The 26,868-nt window shown below is 40.8% G+C and overlaps 1 protein-coding gene across 8 annotated transcripts in view; it reads right to left on the reverse strand.

Moving 5' to 3' along the window:
- limch1a (LIM and calponin homology domains 1a) overlaps nucleotides 1-26,868 on the reverse strand; it is a 105,452-nt gene that overhangs the window by 70,533 nt on the left and 8,051 nt on the right. For all 8 annotated transcript variants that reach the window (XM_061912474.1, XM_061912466.1, XM_061912494.1 and 5 more), the window contains exons 2-3: nucleotides 3,200-3,270; nucleotides 3,031-3,100 (exon numbers count right to left, since the gene is read on the reverse strand). In XM_061912474.1, the coding sequence (XP_061768458.1) occupies nucleotides 3,031-3,100; nucleotides 3,200-3,270 (141 nt within the window). The remainder of the gene's footprint in view (nucleotides 1-3,030; nucleotides 3,101-3,199; nucleotides 3,271-26,868) is intronic.

Below are 26,868 nucleotides of genomic sequence, written 5' to 3' on the forward strand. Positions count from 1 at the left end.
TCAACCTATCCCCAGGTGCATGTCTTTGGAGGTGGGAGGAAGCCGGAATACCCGGAGGGAACCCACGCAGTCACGGGGAGAACATGCAAACTCCACACAGAAAGATCCTGAGCCCGGGATTGACCCAGGACTACTCATGACCTTCGTATTGTGAAGCAGACGCACTAACCCCTCTGCCACCGTGAAGCCCCACTGGAATATCATTAAAATAAAATAAAAATCCTACCAAAATTACAAGATTTTTAATTATTATTACAAGATTATTACTGTAACCTTTTAACTATTACGACCTTACTATGATCATTTTACGGCTTTTTCTCTCGTAACAACTTTTTTCTAGAGGAATCTTTTTTGTCATAATACTACATGTTTTTTGTCGTAATATTATGATTTTCTCCTAATATTATATATTTTTTTACTCATGATATTACCATTTTATTTACATGTTTTTTTTTCCTAATATCACGTTTTTCTCCTAAATTACGGTCCATGCTTTTTTCACGTAATGTTACATTTTTCTTGTAACATTTCAACTATTCTATCACAACATTACAAATCTTTCATTCAAATCCAAAATGTTATAGTTGTATTCTTGCAACATTACCATTTTTCCTCATAACACTACAACTTTTTTGTAACATTTTTTTCTCAGACCTACTCAGTGGCCTAGTGCAGTGGTTCTCAATCTTTTTTCAGGGATGTACCCCCGTGAACAATTTTTTAGTTCAAGTACCCCCTAATCAGAGCAAAGCATTTTTGGTTGAAAAAAAAAGATAAAGAAGTAAAATACAGCACTGTCATCAGTTTCTGATTTGTTAAATTGTATAACAGTGCAAAATATTGCTAATTTGTAGTGGTCTTTCTTTAACTATTTGGAAAAAAAGATATACAAATAACTAAAAACTTGTTGAAAAATAAACAAGTGATTCAATTATAAATAAAGATTTATAAACATAGAAGTAATCATCAACTTAAAGTGCCCTCTTTGGGGATTGTAATAGAGATCCATCTGGAGTCATGAACTTCACAAAAAAGAAATCTTTAACATCAATATTTATGGAACATGTCCACAAAAAATCGAGCTGTCAACACTGAATAATGCATTGCTGCATTTCTTTTCACAGTTTATGAACATACATTGAAATTTTGTTGAAGTATTATTCAATAAATATATTTATAAAGGATTTTTGAATTGTTGCTATTTTTAGAATATTTTTTAAAAATCTCACTAAACCCTGGGCATACCTTTAATCACCCCCAGGCGTACGCGTACTCCCATTTGAGAACTACTGGCCTAGTGGTTAGAGTGTCCGCCCTGAAATCAGTAGGTTGTGAGTTCAAACCCCGGTCGAGTCATACCAAAGACTATAAAAATGCGACCCATTACCTCCCTGCTTGGCACTCAGCAGCAAGGGTTGGAAATGGGGTTTGAATCACCAAAAATGATTCCCGGGCGCGGTACCGCTGCTGCCCACTGCTCCCCTCACCTCCCAGGGGGTTGACAAGGGGATGGGTCAAATGCAGAGGACAAATTTCACCACACCTAGTGTGTGAGTGTGACAATCATTGGTACTTTAACTTTAACTTAATTTAACAAGTCACAACTTTTTCCTTGTAACATTACAAAATGTCAACTGTGTACATTTTATACTCAAAATCTTCCAAGTTTTTTTTTTAACTTTAAAAATTCTCTTCTAATATTTTGACTTCATTCTTCTAACTCAATGGTTCTTAACCTGGGTTTGATCGAACCCTAGGGGTTCGGTGAGTCAGCCTCAGGGTTTCGGTAGAGGTCAAAACACACCCGACTCATCGTGTAAAAAAAACCTTCTCCCTATCGGCGTATTACGGATACGGCAACAGCAGAAGTCAGACTGATTTGCAAGTGTGTAATTTGTTGTGTTGGTTTTGTTCTTTGAACAAGGTGATGTTCATGCACGGTTCATTTTGTGCACCAGTAAAAAAAACATGGTAAGACTTTAGTATGGGGAACATATTCACCATTAATTAGTTGCCTATTAACATGCAAATTAGTAACATATTGGCTCTTAACTAGTCATTATTAAGTACTTATTAATGCTTTATTCGGCATGGCCTTATTATAACCCTAACCCTAACCCAAACCCTAACCAAATAACTCCAATTTAAGTGAAGTGAAGTGAATTATATTTATATAGCGCTTTTTCTCTAGTGACTCAAAGCGCTTTACATAGTGAAACCCAATATCTAATTTTTATATTTAAACCAGTGTGGGTGGCACTGGGAGCAGGTGGGTAAAGTGTCTTGCCCAAGGACACAATGGCAGTGACTAGGATGGCAGAAGCAGGAATCGAACCTGCAACCCACAAGTTGCTGGCACGGCCGCTCTACTAACCGAGCTATGCCACTCCAAAGTCTTTGTTACTTGGAATATGTTCCCCTACTGTCCAAAAAACTCCAAATTAAGTCTTTGTTACTTAGAATATAAATCAATCAATGTTTTTTTTATATAGCCCTAAATCACAAGTGTCTCAAAGTGCTGCACAAATCACAACGACATCCTCGGTAGAGCCCACATAAGGGCAAGGAAAAACTCACCCCAGTGGGACGTCAGTGACAAGGATAACAATGAGAAACCTTGGAGAGGACCGCATATGTGGGCAATTCCCCCCGCCCCCACCCAGGGAACCGATGTCCACTCCATAGTGGATTTAACATAACCGTGAGAGTCCAGTCCAAAGTGGATCCAATAAAGTAGCGAGAGTGTTCCCCATACTAAAGTGTTACCAAAAACATAACTTTGTCTTGAATTTGAAAAAAAAGGAGGGTTCGGTGAATGCACATATGAAACTGGTGGGGTTCGGTACCTCCAACAAGGTTAAGAACCACTGGTCTAACTGTATATTTATGTCCTATTTGTTGACACTGGCTATGAAAATACATTGTTCTTGTTAACTGATTACCAAAAAGAGTTTTGAGCCGAGAACTTGAGGACAATTTTTTAACGTTCCCTTGCGTGGGTGTGAACATGGTGTGAGAGTGTCTCCTTACCAGGCCGGCGATGGGGGTGGGCAGTCTGTTGATCTTCTTGACCAGGCCTGGTCTGATTGCACTGAGCAGCCTGCGTGGAGGAGGGGACACACACACACACACACGCATATATTTAAGGGAGGGGGGTTGCTGTGTGAGACCCCAGTAAAGCAGTGATGTCACGTCTTACTCGCATAACAGGATGCCATTTTCCAAGGCCCTGCGGAAGTCCTTGTCTCCGAAACTCTTCCCTGTGACCGCCTGCAAAGGGGAGACAGACAGTTAGTTATATTAATGCCATATGTCCTCCAGTTTATTAATGCCATGTGTCCTCCAGTTTATTAATGTCATATGTCCTCCAGTTTATTAAATCAATCATTCCACTTCATCCATCCATTCATTTTCTACCGCTTGTCCCTTTTGGGGTCATTCCACTTTATACACTATGCTTTTCCTCTTGGTGAAAGAATAAAAGGCCCTTAATTGTGTCAAAAGTGGCTGCCTCCACAAACCATCCATCCATCCATCTTCTTCCGCTTATCCGAGGTCGGGTCGCGGGGGCAACAGCCTAAGCAGGGAAACCCACACTTCCCTCTCCCCAGCCACTTCGTCTAGCTCTTCCCGGGGGATCCCGAGGAGTTCCCAGGCCAGCCGGGAGACATAGTCTTCCCAACGTGTCCTGGGTCTTCCCCGTGGCCTCCTACCGGTTGGACGTGCCCTAAAGACCTCCCTAGGGAGGCGTTCGGGTGGCATCCTGACCAGATGCCCAAACCCCCTCATCTGGCTCCTCTCGATGTGAAGGAGCAGCGGCTTTACTTTGAGTTCCTCCCGGATGGCAGAGATTCTCACCCTATCTATAAGAGAGAGCCCCGCCACACGGCGGAGGAAACTCATTTCGGCCGCTTGTACCCGTGATCTTATCCTTTCGGTCATGACCAAAAGCTCATGACCATAGGTGAGGATGGGAACGTAGATCGACCGGTAAATTGAGAGCTTTGCCTTCCGGCTCAGCTCCTTCTTCACCACAACGGATCGGTACAACGTCCGCATTACTGAAGACGCCGCACCGATCCGCCTGTCGATCTCACGATCCACTCTTCCCTCACTCGTGAACAAGACTCCTAGGTACTTGAACTCCTCCACTTGGGGCAGGGTCTCCTCCCCAACCCGGAGATGGCACTCCACCCTTTTCCAGGCAAGAACCATGGACTCGGACTTGGATGTGCTGATTCTCACTCCACAAACCAATCCAATAATCCAAAATTAGCGCAAATATTGTTCACTCATAAAAAAAAATGTTTGGAATCTTATGACATTTTTACTCTCTTTGGACACCTTATTAGGTACACCAGCACACTCAAATGTGATTCTGCCTTTACATAGAACGGCTCTTTAGTGCCGCTCATTTTGTCCACCAAAAGTTTCATGCTGTGCGTCAATGCACAAAGGTGCGCTTTGACTTGTTCTTGTGCTAATCAGGCATATTTGGTCCGAGCAAGACTGCAAGCTAATCAATGCTAACATGCTATTTAGGCCAGCTGTATGTACATATTGCATTATTATGCCTCATTTGTAGGTATACTTGAGCTCATTTAATATCCTTTATTTGTATCCTCTTTGTATATAATTTAGTTTTGCAGGTCTTATGACACATTATCTGTATGTAATATTGGCTGCATTTCAGATAGATGTGTGTGTGCAATGTTGTTCCAGACCACAGCAAACATTACTTTGCTCGCCAAAGATTGTAATAAATGTATTAAAAGAAGACAGACTGCCGTTTCCTTTAACTTGGACACACACATCTATACCTTTGGCCATTAAAAGCCAGTCATTTCCAGGAGTTATCTCACCTTCTGAGTAGCCTCTGATTTACTATTAGGGTCTAATGTTGTAAAAATGTGTAAAATAAATAGTACATTTCAATATTTCTGTCAACCAAGATTTGCTTTAGCCTGCGACACATAGTAATTTTGATAGTAGGCTATTATAGCTAATATAGAAACATACGTCATGTGTTGCCTTTATTATTAAACTTATATACGGCTTTTCCTTTTTTGCGGCTTCAGATAGATTTTTTTTTTAATTTTTGGTCCAAGATTGTCACGGCGTGGATTCGAACCCAAGATTCTCCCGCAGCAGATTCCCACACTCGTTCTGGCAGCATGCCAGTACATGCCCCCGCACGCTCTGAGCGCACCACGCCCACACTTTGCCGCAGCTGCAGGCTGCCTCTCATCAGAGCACCTGGCAGCAATCAAAGGGACAGCATAAAATCCAGTCACTCCTTGGATCCTGCGCCGGAACGTCGTTAACTCTTGTAGTAAGCATTTACGTCTCTGGCTTCCCTCTCGTTGTCCTCGCCTCTTTTGTCTTGTGCCCTTTTTGCCTCGTTGACTTGTCCCTTGTCCTCCTTGCAGTACCCGCCTTGTTTCGTGTGCTCGAGCGCTGGATCTCGACCTCCACCCGGAAATTGGACTGCCTCCGTCGATGCTCGATCACTGGCCTGGACTCGGACCTTCCGCCTGTCCCCAGATCTCCCTTGTGCCTACCCACTTGGTCAGACGATGGTTTCACGCATGTACAACACCCTCCTGAATTTTTCACATGGTTAACTTTACACTTAATCCTGCAACCAACACTTAGAGTAGCATACAGATCCCACACAATAATCAAAGGTTACAATAAAACCTGGTAACCTTAAGTCTTTCGTGGTGTCGTCTCCCTCCAGCCCTCAGATGGCTCTTTCAACATTTTGGGTTGCTGACCCCGATACTCTCAGTGTTGAGTAGGGATGGGTACCGAATCCGGTACTTTTTTTTGGCACCGACTGAATCCCATCAATCCTACCGGGCACCGATTTACAAAGAATCCAATGCAATCTTACGTGATCAGGGTTGAGTGTGACATCACACCCGGTTGCACTTCCGCACTTGGCGATCACTCCAGCAGCACCGAAAGCAGACTCAGCCAAACTACCTCTAGGTAATGTTGCAATTTTCAATACCATCCATTCATAAATCCATTTTCTACCACTTGTCCCTTTTGAGGTCGCGGGGGGTGCTGGAGCCTATTCCAGCTGCACCAACAAAGAAAATGAAAAAACGCTCCAACGTAAGTCAAGTATGAGGGATGTCTTGTTTTGGGTTTTTTGTCTTATGGTTTTAATTTGAAAAGTAACTCTCCTCTCGTTTCAGGTCACTTGCCCTTCCTTTTGTGTCATCAGTCTGACGTCATCCCTGTTCTCTGATTGTTTCCAGCTGTTCCCTATTACCTTCATGTGTTTATAAGCTCACTCCTTCCTTTGTTCTGTGCCAGATTGTCTCTCTAGCGTCCATGTCTTTGCCCATGCCTTGCCTTGTGTTGTGCCTATGTCCCTTGATCCTGAACCCCTTTATGAATATTTTGAGTTTTCCTTTTTTCCTCCTCAGCAGAGTGATTTTGGTTATTTAGTTATTCAGCCGCAGTGGTAAGTTTCAGTTAAGTTTTTTCATTCATTCCTCAACTTTTTGAGTGACTATTTTTGTTAAATACTTTATTAGATTAGTTAGTGTAGAATTTTTCATAGATGTTGTTTTGGTCCTCCTGTTGGAGCGCCTTTTGTTAAATACTGTTTATAGTTCGTCTTTACTTTTGTGTTTTCCTCCGTTTGGAGTGATTTCGGTTGTTCCTTCTTTTTCTGGAACCTTTTCGCCGCGTAGTTTATTTTTGTGATATTAGATGTTTTTTCTTGACTCGGGAGGTAAAAGGAAACTGTCAAAATAAAAGCCTTTCTAAAGTCCCAAATCTGCATCTGAGTCCAAATCCTTTCATCAAAGCCTGACAAAGTAAGGCTCCACTTTTCCAAAAATGCTCTAACTTGATGCTAATGTACATTGGCATTGCTATTGACATGCTACTGATTAGCATTAGCAGTTTTAAATGGCGATTTCAACACCTCCAAATTTGTGAATGAAAACTACAACGAAGAAGCACGTTACAATCAAATAGCTCGTGCGGAATAAGTACATTACTAACGGTATAAACACTTTGTAGGGCACAACTGAATCTTGAAAAACACACCTTAACCCCACACTATTGCTATCCAACTTTGGACTTGCAATTGCAACTTAATGTCCATCCGTCCATCCATTTTCTACCGCTTGTCCCTTTTGGGGTCGCTGGAGCCTATCTCAGCTGCAGCTGTTATCATAATCAGCTAATTTTAAATGTCACACTAAAAAATATATATTTTGTTATCAAAAAATATTTTTATTAACACACAAAAATACCAAAAATAGGTACCGTTGCATACCAGTATCAATTTCCAGGTACCAGGAATTTCAAGAGTAAACAGTACCCAGCCCCGGTGTTGTATGTTTATTGTGTAATTGTAGAACTACAACTGGCTCTAACAATAATAATAATAACAAAGTGACCAAAATGTTGTGTGTTTTTTGTCAGCTGTACACTCTGATTGATTATGCAGATGAAAGTGCATCTGGATAATAACTGCATTATCCCTTTGTTGTCCTCGGCTGCATGATAATCCTCACAAAACAGGACTACACCCTGAGTCAGCGCAAAGGCTCAGAAAACGTGACGGTGCACACTTCTTGTTTTGAACAAGCTTTTTTTCGCTGGATGATGATACAAATATTCAATTTTATGCATGACAGTAGAATGTGGCACAACACTTGGTCCGAAGCTTGTTACGGCAGCGAATACAGCAACAACTCAATGTTCATTTGGCCTACTTCTGGCCAAAGTCACACAGACACAGACACACACACACACACACACACACGCACGCACACACACACTTCGATGTTTAAACGGTAGCTGCTGTTGTTGCTGCCGTTCACCACAGAAGCTCCAATTACTGCGACTGGCGCTGAAGAAAGACCCTTAAGATATTTGGCTTGGTTTTGGTGGCTGACATGACTCGACAGCCACACACACACACACACATACACACACACACACACACGCACACACACGCACACACACGCGCACACATTCTTGTATTCGTTACCTTCTTGAGACCTCCGAAAAAGGCCTACCTCTTAGGACCACACCTTTCTAGATATATAAAGATATGTATTTACAACATTAATACTATATAAATACTATGCAAATATAAAAAATGTCAGCTTTTAGTAAAAACATTTTTTGTAGATTTTTTTGTTTGTAATTGTTTTTTAATCTTCATTATTTACTTCAAGTTATTAGAGTATGTCTCTCTATACATATTTATTTAATTTGTTTAATTCATTTTATTTGTTGGCCAGAAGGGGAGCACTTCAAATGTTTACACACACTTGTTATTACATATGTTGACCAGAGGAGGAGCACTTTTAAAACCGACACAGTCAATTTGAAAAATCCCTCCGTTTTGGGACCACCCTAATTTTGATAGATCTCACCACCAGGGGTGCAAATGAGATATTCTCTATTAGATGCAATGGTTTTCCGTATTGGAACCATGGGACATTTAATTGTTCACCGGTCTTCATATGGAAGGTACTTTTCCCATTTGATGTCTCAAGAAGGGTAGAATTACAAGAACACACACACACACACACACACACACACACCAACAAACACACAGAGAGAATATTTGGCCATGCGTTTACCAAATACTTCTACCAATATCGTTATTATGTTGATATTATCTTGTACTTTGTCATATTTTATTTATTATGGTAATATTTCGTCGCTTAGAATATTGTTTATCTTTGGTACACTGAGTACATTGATTATTTGTTTTATTTTTGCAAAAAAAAAAAAAAAAAAATATATATATATATATATATATATATACATATATATATTATATTGCTCTTTTTTATTTGTGATATGAACATTATTATGTAAATTCCAAGTTATTGTTTTTTTTTTGTTGCTATTTTTTTATTACAAAATGTTATTATTGATCAGGTTGTTCTGTCACGAGGGTGTTGCAGCTCACTGTGGGGTTGTTCTCCCGGGATGCAGAACGGACAACTCCGGACAAAGCGTGAAGGTAGGAATATGATTTACTGTCATAAATCATAGCTTAAACTAAAAAACAGGAAACAAGCAAAAGGAAAGCGTGCCATTCGCACGAGATGCTAAATAACCCCAACTTAGCACTGGAATCATGATAGCTATGGCATGAACAAACAAGAATTACGTGGACCAGGCATGAGGTGAACAATGACGCCAGGCCGACTGACTGGCAAAAGCAGGCTTAAATAATGCCTCTGATTAGAGACAAGTGAGCGTCCCGAACACCAGAGACAGGTGAAAACAAATAGGTAGCCATGGCAACCAAACCAAACTCAGAGGTGTCACAAACAGGAACTAAAAGATACCATAACTAACAGAAAATACAAAAACATGATCCGGACCACGGATCATGACATGTACTGCATTGTAATCTTTTTGTTTTGTGATTGTGTGATGTTTTTTGCCTGGAGGCCAGGAAGAATAGTCTCCACTGCGGTGTAGACTAATGGGGATCCTTAATAAACTAAACTAAACAAAAGCACTTCAATTCAGTTTGGCATAATACGCAATTTTATTGTGCTTTTACAGTATAAAGTATATACAACTTTAAGGTATATACCAGGGGTGTCAAACTAATTTTAGATCGTGGGCCACATGGAGAAAAATCTACTCGTAAGTGGGCCGGAGTGGTAAAATCACGGCACGATAACCTAAAAATAAAGACGACTACAGATTGTTTTCTTTGTAAAAAATAGAACAAGCACAATCTGAAGATGTACAAATTATGTTTTTTTACACTTACATGTTGCAGTTAATAGTATTCTGTCTTTATTTATACTTTCTGAATAAATTACGTGATAATGTTCATCAGTCAACTCATTGGTGTTAATTTTCAATCGATCAAGATCAAATTACAGGATGTTATTTATGTAGTTTGCTCATTTTCCCCGACTGGTGCATATTGTGGTTTATTTTGTAGCATAATCTACCAAGATATAAATAATTGCTATTGTGACATCTAAGTTAAAGTACCAATGATTGTCACACACACATTAGGTGTGGGGAAATTTGTCCTCTACATTTGACCCATCCCCTTGATCACCCCCTGGGAAGTGCGGGGAGTAGTGAGCAGCAGCGGTGCCGCGCTCAGGAATCATTTATGGTGATTTAACCCCCAATTCCAACCCTTGATGGTGAGTGCCAAGCAGGGAGGTAATGGGTCCCATTTTTATAGTCTTTGGTATGACTCAGTCGGGATTTGAACTCACATCCTACCGATCTCAGGGCGGACACTGTAACCACTAGCTCACTGAGTAGGTTATCTACTGGACACATTTAGAACTTTATTTTTAATTCAAAAATTCTGGCTCATTTTTATACTTAGCAAACTCATCCGGCGGGCCGGATAAAACCTGTTCGGGGGCCGGATCCGGCCCGCAGGCCGTACGTTTGACAGCACCGGTTTATACGGTCTGTTGATTGTTCAGTACAATACAGACAGAACCTCTGATTTGTTTATATTTTTCCACCATAGGAAATAATTAGAAATAATGATTTCCAGGGTCAAATTGGGGCCAATATTGAACGTTAATTTACTGCTCATGTGATGTTTTCAAAAAAAGGTAACCACTATTAACAATGCTGTAAAGCGCAGTTTGGGTAATATAATATTTTTGAAACACTCTTAATAGTCGTACAAGTGTAAAATAAATCAAATACAATGTCGTGACCCCGATAAAGGGATCGGATCAGGGGACGAGTTATGCCTTTTTTAACTAATCGGCTAAGCTCATCGAGCCGATCTTTGCCACATCTGCGCCCATGTGTTTATGTGCTAAAATTGTTCTCTCGTAAAAGATCCCTTTTAAAAAGGGATGCACGCTGAGGGAGATAAAATTACATTTCCATATTCTTTGTTACACACATGCAAAAGTTGCATGAATTCCAGGAAAATGCATGTCTTGCCAGAACACAAGCTCCAATCTGGGCACTACCATAGCCGAACTAAGTTTCTACCAAGTCTCATTATCACTGGAGGACTAGAGGAAAAGGAATGGCTTGGGATGCTACACACGCACACCGACCAGGACGACAAAAAAAGCCAACCGCGAAAGCTTCAATGTAAAGTAGAGGTGATCGATCCAGATGTCGATAGTAGCAATACCTAATATAGTATCAGCTTATAAACGATAATCAATAAATAAATGTGAATCCAAGGCCTTCACTGATTGGAATTGATATGGAAACAATACAAAAGGATACTGCAGAGATTTCACAACCATTAATGCTGGTGTTCTTAACCTTTTTGATCTGGGGGCCCAAGTATGCCAGTAAAAAGTCCAGGGCCAATTTAAATATTACCAGTAAATTAGTAATCTTACTCTTAATTTTTGATCATATTCAATAATTATATTCACCCTACTTACAGTTTGCAACCTTGTCAAATGATATGAAACAATGTGTTAATTACAAATAGTAATATTTATTTAACACATAATCCTTAGGCTTAGGTCAGGCTGATTACAAAAATGAGTATTAACCAAATGCATAATGCAGTCCTATTATGTTTATAATAGGAATGCATGTGGGATCTGAACCGAAGATGTTGTTGTGGTTTGTGCAGCCCTTTGAGACACTTGTGATTTAGGGCTATATAAATAAACATTGATTGATTGATTGATCTCCTCTCTGAGCTGCTACCTTACCGTGGTAGAGGAGTTTGCGTGTCCCAATGATCCTAGGAGCTATGTTGTCTGGGGGTTTTCATGCCCCCTGGTAGGGTCTCCCAAGACAAACAGGTCCTAGGTGAGTGATCAGACAAAGAGCAGCTCAAAGACTTCTATGGAATTACAACGAAATGAACCCAGATTTCCCTCGCCCGGACGTGGGTCACCGGGGCCCCGCTCTGGAGCCAGGCCCGGAGTTGGGGCACGATGGCGAGCGCCTGGTGGTCGGGCCTGTTCCCATGGGGCCCGGCCGGGCACAGCCCGAAGAGGCAACGTGGGTCATCCCTCCAATGGGCTCACCACTCATAGGAGGGGCCATAGAGGTCGGGTGCATTGTGAGCTGGGCGGCAGCCGAAGGCAGGGCACTTGGCGGTCCGATCCTCGGCTACAGAAGCTAGCTCTTGGGACGTGGAACGTCACCTCACTGGGGGGGAAGGAGCCTGAGCTAGTGCGCGAGGTAGAGAAGTTCCGGCTGGATATAGTCGGACTCACCTCGACGCACAGCAAGGGCTCTGGAACCAGTTCTCTCGAGAGGGACTGGACCCTCTTCCACTCTGGCGTTGCCGGCAGTGAGAGGCGACGGGCTGGGGTGGCAATTCTGGTTGCCCCCCGGCTCAAAGCCTGTACGTTTGAGTTCAACCCAGTGGACGAGAGGGTAGCTTCCCTTCGCCTTCGGGTGGGGGGACGGGTCCTGACTGTTGTTTGTGCTTACGCACCAAACAGCAGTTCAGAATACCCACCCTTTTTGGGTACACTCGAGGGAGTACTGGAAAGTGCTCCTCCGGGTGATTCCCTTGTCCTGCTGGGAGACTTCAACGCTCATGTTGGCAACGACAGTGAAACCTGGAGAGGCGTGATTGGGAAGAATGGTCGCCCGGATCTAAACCCGAGTGGTGTTTTGTTATTGGACTTTTGTGCTCGTCACAGTTTGTCGATAACAAACACCATGTTCAAACATAAGGGTGTCCATATGTGCACTTGGCACCAGGACACCCTAGGCCGCAGTTCCATGATCGACTTTGTAGTTGTGTCATCGGATTTGCGGCCTTATGTTTTGGACACTCGGGTGAAGAGAGGGGCGGAGCTTTCTACCGATCACCACCTGGTGGTGAGTTGGCTGCAATGGTGGGGGAGGATGCCGGACAGACCTGGCAGGCCCAAGCGCATTGTGAGGGTCTGCTGGGAACGTCTGGCAGAGTCTCCTGTCAGAGAGAGTTTCAATTCACACCTCCGGGAGAACTTTGAACATGTCACGAGGGAGGTGCGGGACATTGAGTCCGAGTGGACCATGTTCCGAACCTCTATTGTCGAGGCGGCTGATTGGAGCTGTGGCCGCAAGGTTGTTGGTGCCTGTCGTGGCGGTAATCCCAGAACCCGTTGGTGGACACCAGCAGTGAGGGATGCCGTCAAGCTGAAGAAGGAGTCCTATCGGGTTCTTTTGGCTCATAGGACTCCGGAGGCAGTGGACGGGTACCGACGGGCCAAGCGGTGTGCAGCTTTAGCGGTCGCGGAGGCAAAAACTCGGACATGGGAAGAGTTCGGGGAAGCCATGGAAAACGACTTCCGGACGGCTTCGAAGCGATTCTGGACCACCATACGGCGCCTCAGGAAGGGGAAGCAGTGCACTATCAACACCGTGTATGGTGCGGATGGTGTTCTGCTGACTTCGACTGCGGATGTTGTGGATCGGTGGAGGAAATACTTCGAAGACCTCCTCAATCCCACCAACACGTCTTTCTTTGAGGAAGCGGTGCCTGGGGAATCTGTAGTGGACTCTCCTATTTCTGGGGCTGAGGTCGCTGAGGTAGTTAAAAAGCTCCTCGGCGGCAAGGCCCCGGGGGTGGATGAGATCCGCCCGGAGTTCCTTAAGGCTCTGGATGCTGTGGGGCTGTCTTGGTTGACAAGACTCTGCAGCATCGCGTGGACATCGGGGGCGGTACCTCTGGATTGGCAGACCGGGGTGGTGGTCCCTCTCTTTAAGAAGGGGGACCGGAGGGTGTGTTCCAACTATCGTGGGATCACACTCCTCAGCCTTCCCGGTAAGGTTTATTCAGGTGTACTGGAGAGGAGGCTTCGCCGGATAGTCGAACCTCGGATTCAGGAGGAACAGTGTGGTTTTCGTCCTGGTCGTGGAACTGTGGACCAGCTCTATACTCTCGGCAGGGTTCTTGAGGGTGCATGGGAGTTTGCCCAACCAGTCTACATGTGCTTTGTGGACTTGGAGAAGGCATTCGACCGTGTCCCTCGGGAAGTCCTGTGGGGAGTGCTCAGAGAGTATGGGGTATCGGAATGTCTTATTGTGGCAGTCCGCTCCCTGTATGATCAGTGTCAGAGCTTGGTCCGCATTGCTGGCAGTAAGTCGGACACGTTTCCAGTGAAGGTTGGACTCCGCCAAGGCTGTCCTTTGTCACCGATTCTGTTCATAACTTTTATGGACAGAATTTCTAGGCGCAGTCAAGGCGTTGAGGGGTTCCGGTTTGGTGGCCACGGGATTAGGTCTCTGCTTTTTGCAGATGATGTAGTCCTAATGGCTTCATCTGGCCGGGATCTTCAGCTCTCACTGGATCGGTTCGCAGCCGAGTGTGAAGCGACCGGAATGAGAATCAGCACCTCCAAGTCCGAGTCCATGGTTCTCGCCCGGAAAAGGGTGGAGTGCCATCTCCGGGTTGGGGAGGAGACCCTGCCCCAAGTGGAGGAGTTCAAGTACCTAGGAGTCTTGTTCACGAGTGGGGGAAGAGTGGATCGTGAGATCGACAGGCGGATCGGTGCGGCGTCTTCAGTAATGCGGACGTTGTATCGATCCGTTGTGGTGAAGAAGGAGCTGAGCCGGAAGGCAAAGCTCTCAATTTACCGGTCGATCTACGTTCCCATCCTCACCTATGGTCATGAGCTTTGGGTCATGACCGAAAGGATAAGATCACGGGTACAAGCGGCCGAAATGAGTTTCCTCCGCCGGGTGGCGGGGCTCTCCCTTAGAGATAGGGTGAGAAGCTCTGCCATCCGGGAGGAGCTCAACGTAAAGCCGCTGCTCCTCCACATCGAGAGGAGCCAGATGAGGTGGTTCGGGCATCTGGTCAGGATGCCACCCGAACGCCTCCCTAGGGATGTGTTTAGGGCACGTCCAGCTGGTAGGAGGCCACGGGGAAGACCCAGGACACGTTGGAAAGACTATGTCTCCCGGCTGGCCTGGGAACGCCTCGGGATCCCCCGGGAAGAGCTAGACGAAGTGGCTGGAGATAGGGAAGTCTGGGCTTCCCTGCTTAGGCTGCTGCCCCCACGACCCGACCTCGGATAAGCGGAAGATGATGGATGGATGGATGGATGGATGATTGATTGATTGATTGATTGATAAACTAAGGAAATACATCCCTGGACACATGTGGACTTTGAATATGACCATTTTATGATCCTGTAACAACTTGGTATCGCATCGATATCAAAATTTGTGGTATCGTCCAAAACTAATGTTAAGTATCCAAACAACAAAAGAATAAGTGATTATTACATTTTAACAGAAGTGTAGATAGAACATGTTAAAAGAGAAAATAAGCAGATATGAACAGTAAATGAAAAAGTAGATTGATAATCCATTTTTACAGCTTGTTCTTCATATTTTTGACAAAATAATAGAATAAGAAATAACGCAATATGTTGCTCCATATGTCAGCAGCTAAATTAGGAGCCTTTGTTTGCTTACTTACTACTAAAAGACAAGTTGTCTTGTATGGTCACAATTTTATTTAAGGCCAAAATTGCAATAAGAAGCATATGTTTGATGTTACATAAGATGTTTTGTTAAAATAAAGCCAATAATGACATTTTTTGTGGTCCCCTTTATTTAGAAAAGTACCGAAAAGCATGGAAATACAATTTTGATACCGGTACCAAAATATTGGTATCAGGACAACACTACTTCAAGCACGTAAAAAAAAACAAAAAAAAAACGAAACTATCATCTTTTCGTGTCTTTCTCGCCATGTCCGGTTATGAATTGAATGTTAAAGTTGTCTCCTTTAATGTGCAGACACTACATGTGGCGGCTTCAGCCACAAAAATCCAAAATAAAGCCAAACCACAAGCACTCGGTCCAAAACTCAAACCACAATTTTTAGGTCATGATGAATGTTCAAACCATAATTTTTGGACACACTTCCAATTGTGCGACTTCAACAAATGACCCTCATTTAAATAATTCAATGTCCACAGTAATGTGCGAAGATGAACTGAGTTTTGTGGGTGTTTTGAGATCTTGTCAAAGCTTCCAACAATTCCCACCCGCGTCCTTTGCATCCTACGCGTACACAACTATTACACAACTACTCCACAAGAAAAACATGCCTGCTAGCGAAGTCCAGCGATGTCTTTTTAGGCAGGCTAAATTATGCATGAACGTGCTGTAAATGTTTCAGCAGCCCTCCCAGTCCAACCTTTAGGAAGCCAAACAGCAGATGGAAGGATGCGAGCCATGAGGAAGAAGAAGAGAAGAGGATGCCGTCGCCAATGGGAAACATCTGGACATCTTATATAACCAGGAGGGAAAAGACACAATAGGTTGTTTTTTGGATTGGGAATATGCCAGTAAATCATCAAAGTTTTGGAAACTATGACAGGATGAAGCATAGTTTACATAGGCATAAATATTGGGACGGACACACTTTGGTTTAATATTTGAAGTGTCCAAATACTTTTGTCCTTAATCTGATCTAAAATGTGCTTCATTCTCTCTCATTAACTTCGAAGATGTCACATTCCAAGAAATAAAGGAGAAAAAAGGCACAATATTACGAGACAAAATCTTTAATCCATCCATTTTTTACCGCTTATTCCCTTTTGGGGTCGCTGATGCCTATCTCAACAACAATCGGGCAGAAGGGGACGTACACCCTGGACAAGTCGCCGACTCATCGCAGGGCACAAAATCTTTAATATTAAGAGAAAGTACAGTAGAGGCATATAGTGATGTTACCAGAACAATGGAGAATTTTGAGACTTAATGTTTAAATGTCTGTGATGAGGTGGCAACTTGTCCAGGGTGTACTCCGCCTTCCGCCTGATTGTAGCTGAGATAGGCTCCCGCGCACCCCGTGACCCCAAAGGGAATACGCGATACAAAATGGATGGATGGATGTTTAAATGTTATAACAACATTTTTCAACAATAATGCAAGCGGGAATAAAGTCATTTTATGATTAAGACGTTGTAATATAACAGTGAAAAATACACAATATTACAAAAAAGTAGTAGAGAAACAGAATAAAAGTTGCAAAGTTAGGAGAATAAAATTGTAAAATGTACGAGAAAAAAATTGTAACATTGCGAAAATGAAGACATAATGTTATGATAAAATTCTTTAATATTACAATAAAGTTTTAACAAAACGAGTTGTTCGACCTCGTATGGAAATCTAAAATAAGTTTTAATATATTATGAATGACTATATTTTTGTTTTAAAAAGTAAAAAATAAATTAATTAGATAAATAAATAAAAATTAAATAAAATACAATTTAAATAAAAAAAAAATAAAAAAAAAAATAAATATATGTATGTATATGACTATAATAATGATGACTGTAATTTTATTTTAAATAGATAAATAAATAAAACATAAATAAAATACAATTTAAAAAATATATATATATGTATATATATATATGACTATAATAATGATGACTATAATTTTATTTTTAAAAATCCTAAATGTATATACTGTATATAAATATATGTTGTGCTAAAATCGTCAAGGTACAAGAAAAAAATGTTTGGTGTTGTGAAAATAAAGTCATAATGTTGCAATTAAAAGTTGAAACATTACAATAAAAAATCCAATAAGTTACAAAAAAGCAGTATTGTAACAGGATGAAGTAGCAAAGTCAGAAGAATAAAGTCGTAAAAGGTACGAGGAAAAAAAGTCGTATTGTTGCAAGAATAAAGTCAGAATGTTTGGAGAAAATTGTTCTAATAATGTATTGCGAGAATAAAATCATAATGTTATGATTAAGTCGTTGTAACATAACAGTGAAAAAGACATGATACTCCAAAAAAGTAGTAAAGTAACACAATAAAAGTGGCAAAGTGATGGAAATAAGGTTGTAAAAGGCACGAAAAAAATTACTATTGTAAGAATGAAGTCATAATTTAATGATAAAAATGTTGCAATATTGCAAAAAAAACAACAGGATATCACAATTTGATAATTTAACAGAATAATAACAACAAAGTAAGGATAATTAAGTCATAAAAATGTTGTAACGTGAGAACAAAGTGATAAAGAAAAAACCTTGAGTTACTTGTCATGTTATGAAAATAAACTCTCAACACTACGAGTTTTTTGACCTAGAATAGAACCTTAGTTTTATTATATGATACTTGTGTTTGAATGTTAGTGTGAATGTTGTCTGTCTATCCGTGTTGGCCCTGTGATGAGCTGGCGACTTGTCCAGGGTGTACACCGCCTTCTGCCCAAATGCAGCTGAGATAGGCTCCAGCACCCCAGCGACCCCGAATGCGACAAGCGGTAGGAAATGGATGGATGGATATTATAATAAATGACTATAACGTTATAAAATAACATAAAAAACAAATAAAAAGGTTACCAGTATAAAACCACAAAAGGATAGATAAAGGATCAAAAAACATTTTTTACATGGTGTATTTTGAATGCATTAACATAAAAGTAATCAAAATTTGTACGTGACTACTGAGGACCATTTAAATAAAATAAAAAAGTTCTAATTAAATATGACTTGATCAAGCTTAAAAATCACTTAGGCATCTTCAGAATGGACCTGACTATCATTTAAAAAAGTTTCCCTTTAGGGGACCAATTTTTTTGTCCACATATCGTCAAAGGTCCCCTAAAGGTGACTGTGTAAACAGAGCGATGTCTTCATTAAGTAAGCATTGCCAGAACACACACACACACACACATACTGCTACTAACAAATGTGTGTGCCAGATGTCGTATTCTCACGTCCCAGACGGGAGACAGCGGCGTCTTAAAGCAGCACTTCATGCATCCGCTACTACAACCAAAGGGAAGCAATTTGACACACACACACACACACACACACACACACACACACACACACACACACACACACACACACACACACACACACAGACACTGTCTACCCCGCAGGTTTGAGGACCAGTCAGACAATTTACAGTGAAAAGCAAATTTTATTTTCACTCGCGTACAAATCATTCTAACTTGGATTGTTTCCCTGGCTTCGAGACTCTCCCGAAGGACACTGCAGCGAAGACACAACAAAATCCCCTTCGTCTCTCATGGACACACACTTGTTGTTGTTGACTTTGGACTAGCGACTGCACAATACATCAAGGCCGCGGAACAGAGGCACACTGTGGGCTTACACACACACACACACAGACACACAAAACCACAAAAAAATATACACCACACATACCCCCCCCTCCCAAACCAAGGCCCTCGACGCAAATCCCGTAATGGTGATGAATGGATGGTCAGCGCCTGAAGAGCTGCGGCCTACCACCATGACCTTGAACTACCTTCCCTCTGTTGCTAGATATCTCGAGATGCATGTTATAATATGTATATGTGCTTTGCTATGGAGGTTTTTTCACACTCCAGACTGAGCCTCCTTAGGAGCCCAGTCTAGATTGTAGTTTTTTACTCATCCTTCCCCAGCATTTACCTTTTTCCCATCTTTTACGGGGCGCCTTATGGCGACCCATCTGCATTCTTTTTCTTTAACCCTCTACACTGTTTGTCTAATCTTGAACAGGTTTGTACTGAAAACAAAGTTTTGTTGTACTTGTGTAATGACAATAAAGACTTATCGTATCCTATCCTATCCTAACACGCAAACACACACACACACACAAACACACACACACACACAGACACACTCACACAGACACACACAGACTTACAAACACAGACAGACACACACTAGCTTGAGGCAAAGACTTCTGTGGGAATTTGAATGTTGTCATGTTTGCCTCACACAGTGTTTTAAACCCACTGTGGTTTGGCCTACAGTTAAACTATGACATTTGACCAACATTTTGGGGGACAAAGACGCCTCAAAAAGAGTTAGAAAGCCAGCTGTGCATGACGTCACATGACACACGCTAAAGTACAACTACACTCCATAAGAGGACAGATTAACTTCTCGCTATGTTCCCATTCCATCCATCCATCCATATATTTTCTACCGCGTGCCCCGTTCGGGTTCGCATGTACCGCATTTCCTTGAATTGCCGCAGGGCATATAGTATGCGCCTGCCTTGAATTACTGCCGGGTCAAACTCGCTTGCCAAAATAATTAGCGCATGCTTAATATTACCGCCTGGTCAAACTTGTGATGTCACGAGTGACACGTCCCTGTCATCATATTTAAAATGGAGGAGGCTGATTTCAATACCGGTAATTTGAAATCGCATAAAGGGAAGAAGATTAAGAGCTATTAAGTAGGATTTAAGGTCCAAGCTTACATCACACTCAAATTTTTACTGCATGCCTTTGGTAAGTGCCGGAGTGAGAAGAGGTTTTAAAATAATTAGCGCATGCTTACTTTTACCGCATGCCTTTGGTAAGCGCAGGGGTGAGAAGAGGTTTTAAATTAATTAGCGCCCCGGCAGCAATTCAAGGAAATACGGTATCCCATTTGCCCAAAATGTGTCCACATGTGCCTTTAGGCTGAATAGCAGGAAGAATTGGAGACACAATACACAGTATTATACGTACACATACACACACATACACACAAAATCTTGTAATTGTTACCTTCTTAAGACCTTCAAAAAATGCCAAACTTTTTCTAGATATAATGTATAAAGATTTATATTTACAACATTATTAATATATACATACTGTGCACCTATAAAATAGGTATACTTTTAGTTTATTTAATTTTTTATTTAATTATTTTTTGTAATTGGTTTTTCAATATTCCATCCATTTTCTACCGTTTGTCCCGTTCGCGGGGATTCGCTGGAGCCTATCTCAGCTGCATTCGGGCGGAAGGCGTGGTACATCCTGGACAAGTCGCCACCTCATCACAGGGCCAACACAGATAGACAGACAACATTCACACTCACATTCACACACTAGGGCCCATTTAGTGTTGCCAATCAATCTATCCCCAGGTGCATGTTTTTGGCGGTGGGAGGAAGCTGGAGTACCCGGAGCAGGGTTTCCTACAAATTCATTTATTTGTGGCGGCCCGCCACGAAAGAATTACGGCCGCCACAAATAGATTAAAAATAAATAAAAAAATAAATCGAATAAAAAATATATATATATATTTTTTCCGGCTTTTGACTCGTTTGACCGCTCATAAAAGCAATGGGACTCTGTCTCTGAATGTAGCTTGTAGTTACAACTCCGGTGCAGTAGGTGGCGGTAGCCTACTATGCATTGTAACTCCGCCAATGTAATTATATTCCAACTCCGCGTTCTTCTTGGTCATCGCCGCCGCCCCCCCCCCCCCCCTCCTGCCGCCCGACCACACCACCACAAATAGATGCCTGACCTGTGGGAAACACTGCGGAGGGAACCCACTCAGTCACGGGGAGAACATGCAAACTCCACACAGAAAGATCCCGAGCCTGGGATTGAACTCAGGACTACTCAGGACCTTAGTATTGTGAGGCACATGCACTAACCCCTGTATCACCGTGCTGCCCGTTTTTTATCTTCATTATTTACTTTAAATTATTACAGTATGTCTCTATATACATATTTATATATTTTTTTTATTATTAATTTTGGCCAAAGGGGGCGCATTTCAATTTCTTACACACATTTGTTATTACATATGTTGGCCAGAGGGGGAGCACTTTTAAAACCAACACACAGTCAATTTGAAAGAATCCCTCCTTTTTAGGACCACCCTCATTTTGACAGGGTTGACAATCTCTATTAGATGCAATGGTTTTCTGTATTGGGACCATGATTTCGGTCCTAAATTGTTCACCGGTCCTCATATGGACGGTACTTTTCCTTGTTGATGTCTCAAGAAGGTTAGATATACAAGAACACACACACACACTGTTTGTTGTGTAACAAGGAGCCAAAGATAAACGGAAAGGAAGAGAGGTTTGACTGATGCCTGTTTAGATGTCTAATCCAGATTAGCACAGATTACATTTTAGGTCCGATATATATACTGCTGACAGAGTGTGAGTGTGTGTGTGTGTTCGTGTGTGTGTGTGTGTGTGTGTGTGTGGTGGGAGTGAATTTGTGTACGTGTGTTAGGCATCAAGAGGATTTGCACAGTCAACACCTGCGCCCCACAACATTGTCAATCTCTTCCTGATGAGTTTATGCTGTCAAAGGAGACATAACTCTGCCAATTCTACACAAAATAAATATGTTAAAAAAAATAACTATGTAAAAAAAGTTAGTAAACAAACAACTATGCAACTGTTTGAACTAGGTAGATACAACAACATTATGCAGAATAGTACCTCAAAAAAGGTTGGCTAGTTACAAAAAAAGTGCTGCATAAAAATGTGTATGTATTCAAAAACAAGAACCGTATTTTTCGGACTGTAAATCGCAGTTTTTTTTTCATAGTTTGGGCGGGGGTGCGACTTATACTGAGGAGCGACTTATGTGTGAAATTAACACATTACCGTAAAATATCAAATAATATTATTTAGCTCACGTAAGAGAATATTATGTTCTATATGTTATAGTTATTTGAATAACTCCTACCATAATATGTTACGTTAACATACCAGGCACCTTCTCAGTTGGTTATTTATGTGTCATATAACGTACACTTATTCAGCCTGTTGTTAACTATTCTTTATTTATTTAAAATTGCCTTTCAAATTTCTATTCTTGGTGTTGGGTTTTATCAAATAAATTTCCCCAAAAAATGCGACTTATACTCCGGAGCGACTTATACTCCAAAAAATACGGTACGTTTGTAAGTTAAAAAACAACCGCAAAAGTATGTAAAATAATGCAAACAGGGGAACAATGACACGAAAAGTTAAAAAAAGAAAACTACAGAACTCTGCAGAATACTACCCAAATATGAGTTAAAGAGTAAAAAAAAAAAACACTTAACTACTGCACAAAAACAACGTATGTATGCAAAAAGAAGTTACTTAGACCTCTTAAAAAAATACAAAACTATGTACAATACTACCCAAAACCAATTGAAGGGTAAAAAAAACAAAAAACTATGTAACTATTACACATGTTTTAAAATAAAATGTCTAAACTATGCGAAAATATTATAGGATAGTTGAAAGCAACTACAAAACTATAGCAAATATTTCTCAAAAAGTAATTGAAGAGTAGAATATGCAAATACTATACAAAAAATGTTTTGGAAACTTTAGAACTATGCAAAATGTGATGCAAAAACAAGTGAGTTAGTAAGTTAAAAAAAAAAACTACAAATCTGTCTAAAATACTACACAAAAACTGGTTGAATAATGAAAACAAAACTATGCAGCAATTACACAAAAAGTGTTTCTTAACACAAAAAAACCAGTTAAAGAGTTTAAAAGTAAAATTATGCAACTACTGCACACAACAGAATGTCTGTATGCAAAAATGTGTAAGCCAATTAAAAAAATAAATAATAGTAAACTTTGTAAAATACTACCCAAGAACTAGTTGAAGGGTGAAAAACTGTGCAACTTCTACACAATTCCTTTTAAATAAATCTAAAAACTTTGCAAATCGGTATGACAAATACTATAGAATAGTTGACAACTACAAAACTATGTAAATTATGACCCAAAAAACTAGTTGAAGGATAAAAAAAACTAGACCACTTTTACATAATGATTTATTATATACACAAAACATGTTTTAAAAACTATGCAAAATATGTTGCAAAAACAAGTAATTTTGTAAGTTAAAAAACAACTACAGATCTATCAACTGGTTGAATATTAAAAACAAAACTGTGCAAATATTACACTGAATAGTAAAAAAAAAAAAACCTGCAGAATACTACCCAAAAACTGGTTTAAGAGTAAAACAAACTTTACAACTACTACACACAAGAAATGTATAGAAAAACAGGTTGGACAGTTTAGAAAAAATCAATCTATGCAAAATACTATGCAAAAGTACTATAAGTTAGTTGAAAACAACATAAAAACTATGTGAAATACTGTACTACCCAGACTAGTTAAAGGGTAATAAAAAACTACGCAACTATTACACAAAAAATATTTTTAAAAATGTCAAAAATATGCAAAATACAATGCAGACATATTACAGGACAGTGAAAAAAAGAACAAAACTATGTATAACACTACCCAAAAAGTAATTAAAGAGTAAATACAATCATACAACTATGACACAAAAAGTGTTTTAAAAAATGTCTAAACTTAGCAAAATAGTATGCATAAATACATTTGTTGAAAAGACTTACACAGCTATGTCAAATACTCCAAAAACTAGGTATGTGTTAGTTTTAAAAAACTACAGGACTATGTAGAATACTCATGGTTAGACACAAAGTGCAAAACAGCAATGAAAACTAGAGACTAGCTGCTCCAACCGACTTGAAAGTCTGGGCTGGCTGTTGAGTTGACGGACAGAAATGTAGCCATGCATGTAACAAGGTTACACCGCTGGTGAGAAGGGCTGCAGTTAACTCGAGGGGGGCTAACATATTTTTCAAATAAGTTACTGGGCAACACTGGAACTGAAGGTATGACATCTTGATAAAGGACCCCATGATATTGGCCAACACGTTTAATACCTATTTTTCAGACAGTGTGCTATAAATGACCCCCTCTAATGTTACACCCAACCCAATTATGGTTACTCAGCCGGTCTTTGAACTCCTGCAGATGACTGAGGGAAAAGCCAAAAATAATATTTCTGTATTGAAATGTTCAAAGGCCATAGATGTGTCTAACTAAGACAAAGATGTCTTAAAAATATATTCTGAGGCACTGATATATTTAATGATGATGGTAGTTAACCAATCCCAGGCTTCAAAGGATGTACCGTCATCCTGGAAGACAGCTACGGTAACGCCGATAAGACATAAGCATCCATTTACAGACCAATTAGCATCCTCCCTGTTATAGTTGAGGTTGCTGAGAAGTGGGTCTCGAAACGTGTGATTGAACATCCAGGCAAAGTTTCTAGGCCACTTCAGAGGATTCACAGAGGACCACAGAGTCAGCCAACAGTGTGTTTTTAGAAAAGATGAAATGTATGCTGTGTTCCAAGAGCTCAAAAAGGCATTGAACACAGTAGATCAGGGGTAGGGAACCTATGGCTCGCGAGCTAGATGTGGCTCTTTTGATGACTGCATCTGGCTCTCAGGTAAATCTGAGCTGACATTGCTTAACACGATAAGTAATGAATAATTCCACTTGTAATCACAGTGTTAAAAATAACGTTCAAAATATAAACATTCTCATGCATTTTTAATCCATCCATCCGTTTTCTACCTTACCTGTTCAAGAAGTTGCGTTAAAGGTAAGAAGTTATTGATTTATTATTGGTTAGTGTGAGACTTGCCCTCCTGGGGGTTCTTCAGACCACCAAGCACCGACATGAGAGCCTGTTTCAGTGTTACAAAATTGTTTTATTTTTCAATTAGTCTCTCAGTTTTTCAAGCAATTTTCTTTTTCTCTTTCGTTCTCACTCGCGCTCTGGCTTCGTTCTCACTCGCGCTCTGGCTCCAGGCCCAGCCCCAACCCCGTCTCTCCTCCTGGCTGCTGCTTATAACAGAGCGACAGATAATTAGATAACAAGGCCCAGGTGGGCCATCTACACACCTGTCGCTGATTTCAAGGCCGATCCTGGCAACACCCCGCTTTGCTGCAGGCCCGCAGGCCACGCCCCTTCCACATTTAGCTTCAGAATAACAATGTTATTACAAAGAATAGGAGACCTATTATACTCTAGAAATGTTGGTCTTACTTAAAAATGCACGCGTTTAGATGTGTTCAGTGTTAAAAAAATATTATATGGCTCTTAAGTAAATACATTTTAAAATATTTGGCTTCTTGGCTCTTTCAGTCAAAAAGGTTCACGACCCCTGCAGTACATCATCAGGTCTCGGATTCTGATAACCAATAGAAATTGTGTTTGAGTCCCCCTGGCTCAAAAACTCAGTTGGTGTGCCTTAAGGATTTATCCGTAGACCTTTACTCTTTTTACTGTATATTAGGGCTAGGCGATAAAACTATATCAATTTATATACCATATTTTTTTGAATATAAGTCGCAGTTTTTTTCGTGCGACATATACTCCGGAGCGACTTATGTGTGAAATTATTAACACATTACCGTAAATTATCAAGTAATATTATTTATTTCATTTGCGGAAGAGACACACACACGTCAGCAATCGTCACATATACGTCAACCAATAAGAATTTGGCGGGGGAGGGTCATGGCAGAAGTGCATTGTGGGTCATGGAATGCTAACTGCTATATGCTACTGCCGTAGCTATTAAAATAGATCATTTCATCGTTGGCGGTGACTTGTAAAAAATGAGAAGGGCATTTTAAAAAGTAATTTTTAAGTGTTTCATGTTATTTTAGAATTTAGTTTTCCATTTTTCTTTTCTTTTTGCCTTGATACCTAAGGGAATTCTAATCACAGAAAGGTTACCTTTGAAATAAGTAAAAAATATTAATTTAATATATTTTCTACTGGTGCTTTTTATTTATTGCTCATAAAAAAAATCAATAATTATTGATGTCGAATGATATAAAACCCTTTTTCAACCATATCGCGCAGCCCTACTGTTAGGTAGAGTTTAATATACAAATGTACGCTGATGATGCTGTCATTTTTATTCTTCCATCCATCTAGCCATCCATTTTCTACCACTTGTCCCTTTTGGGGTCGCGGGGGTTGCTGGAGCACTGCTAGGGCGGGAAAGCCATTCATAGAAGGTGAATTCATTAAAAAGTGCATGTTAGATTTTTTAAGAAATCTTTTATTGCGGCCCAGCCTCACCCAGTTTCTGCATCCAGTGGCCCCCAGGTAAATTGAGTTTGAGACCCCTGCATTACAGGCACTCCTCGCTCTTTCCTGTCTCTTCTTTGCACAAACAAGCACACTTTCTTACATACGTCACGTACTGTCACGTCATACTGTACGTCACATACGTATACGCCCTCGCAGCATGGGTAACGTTAGCTGTGATGCTAGCGAAGCCGTGCGAGTGG

Source organism: Nerophis ophidion, linkage group LG01 (assembly GCF_033978795.1).
Source record: "Nerophis ophidion isolate RoL-2023_Sa linkage group LG01, RoL_Noph_v1.0, whole genome shotgun sequence".
Lineage (NCBI taxonomy): Eukaryota > Metazoa > Chordata > Actinopteri > Syngnathiformes > Syngnathidae > Nerophis > Nerophis ophidion.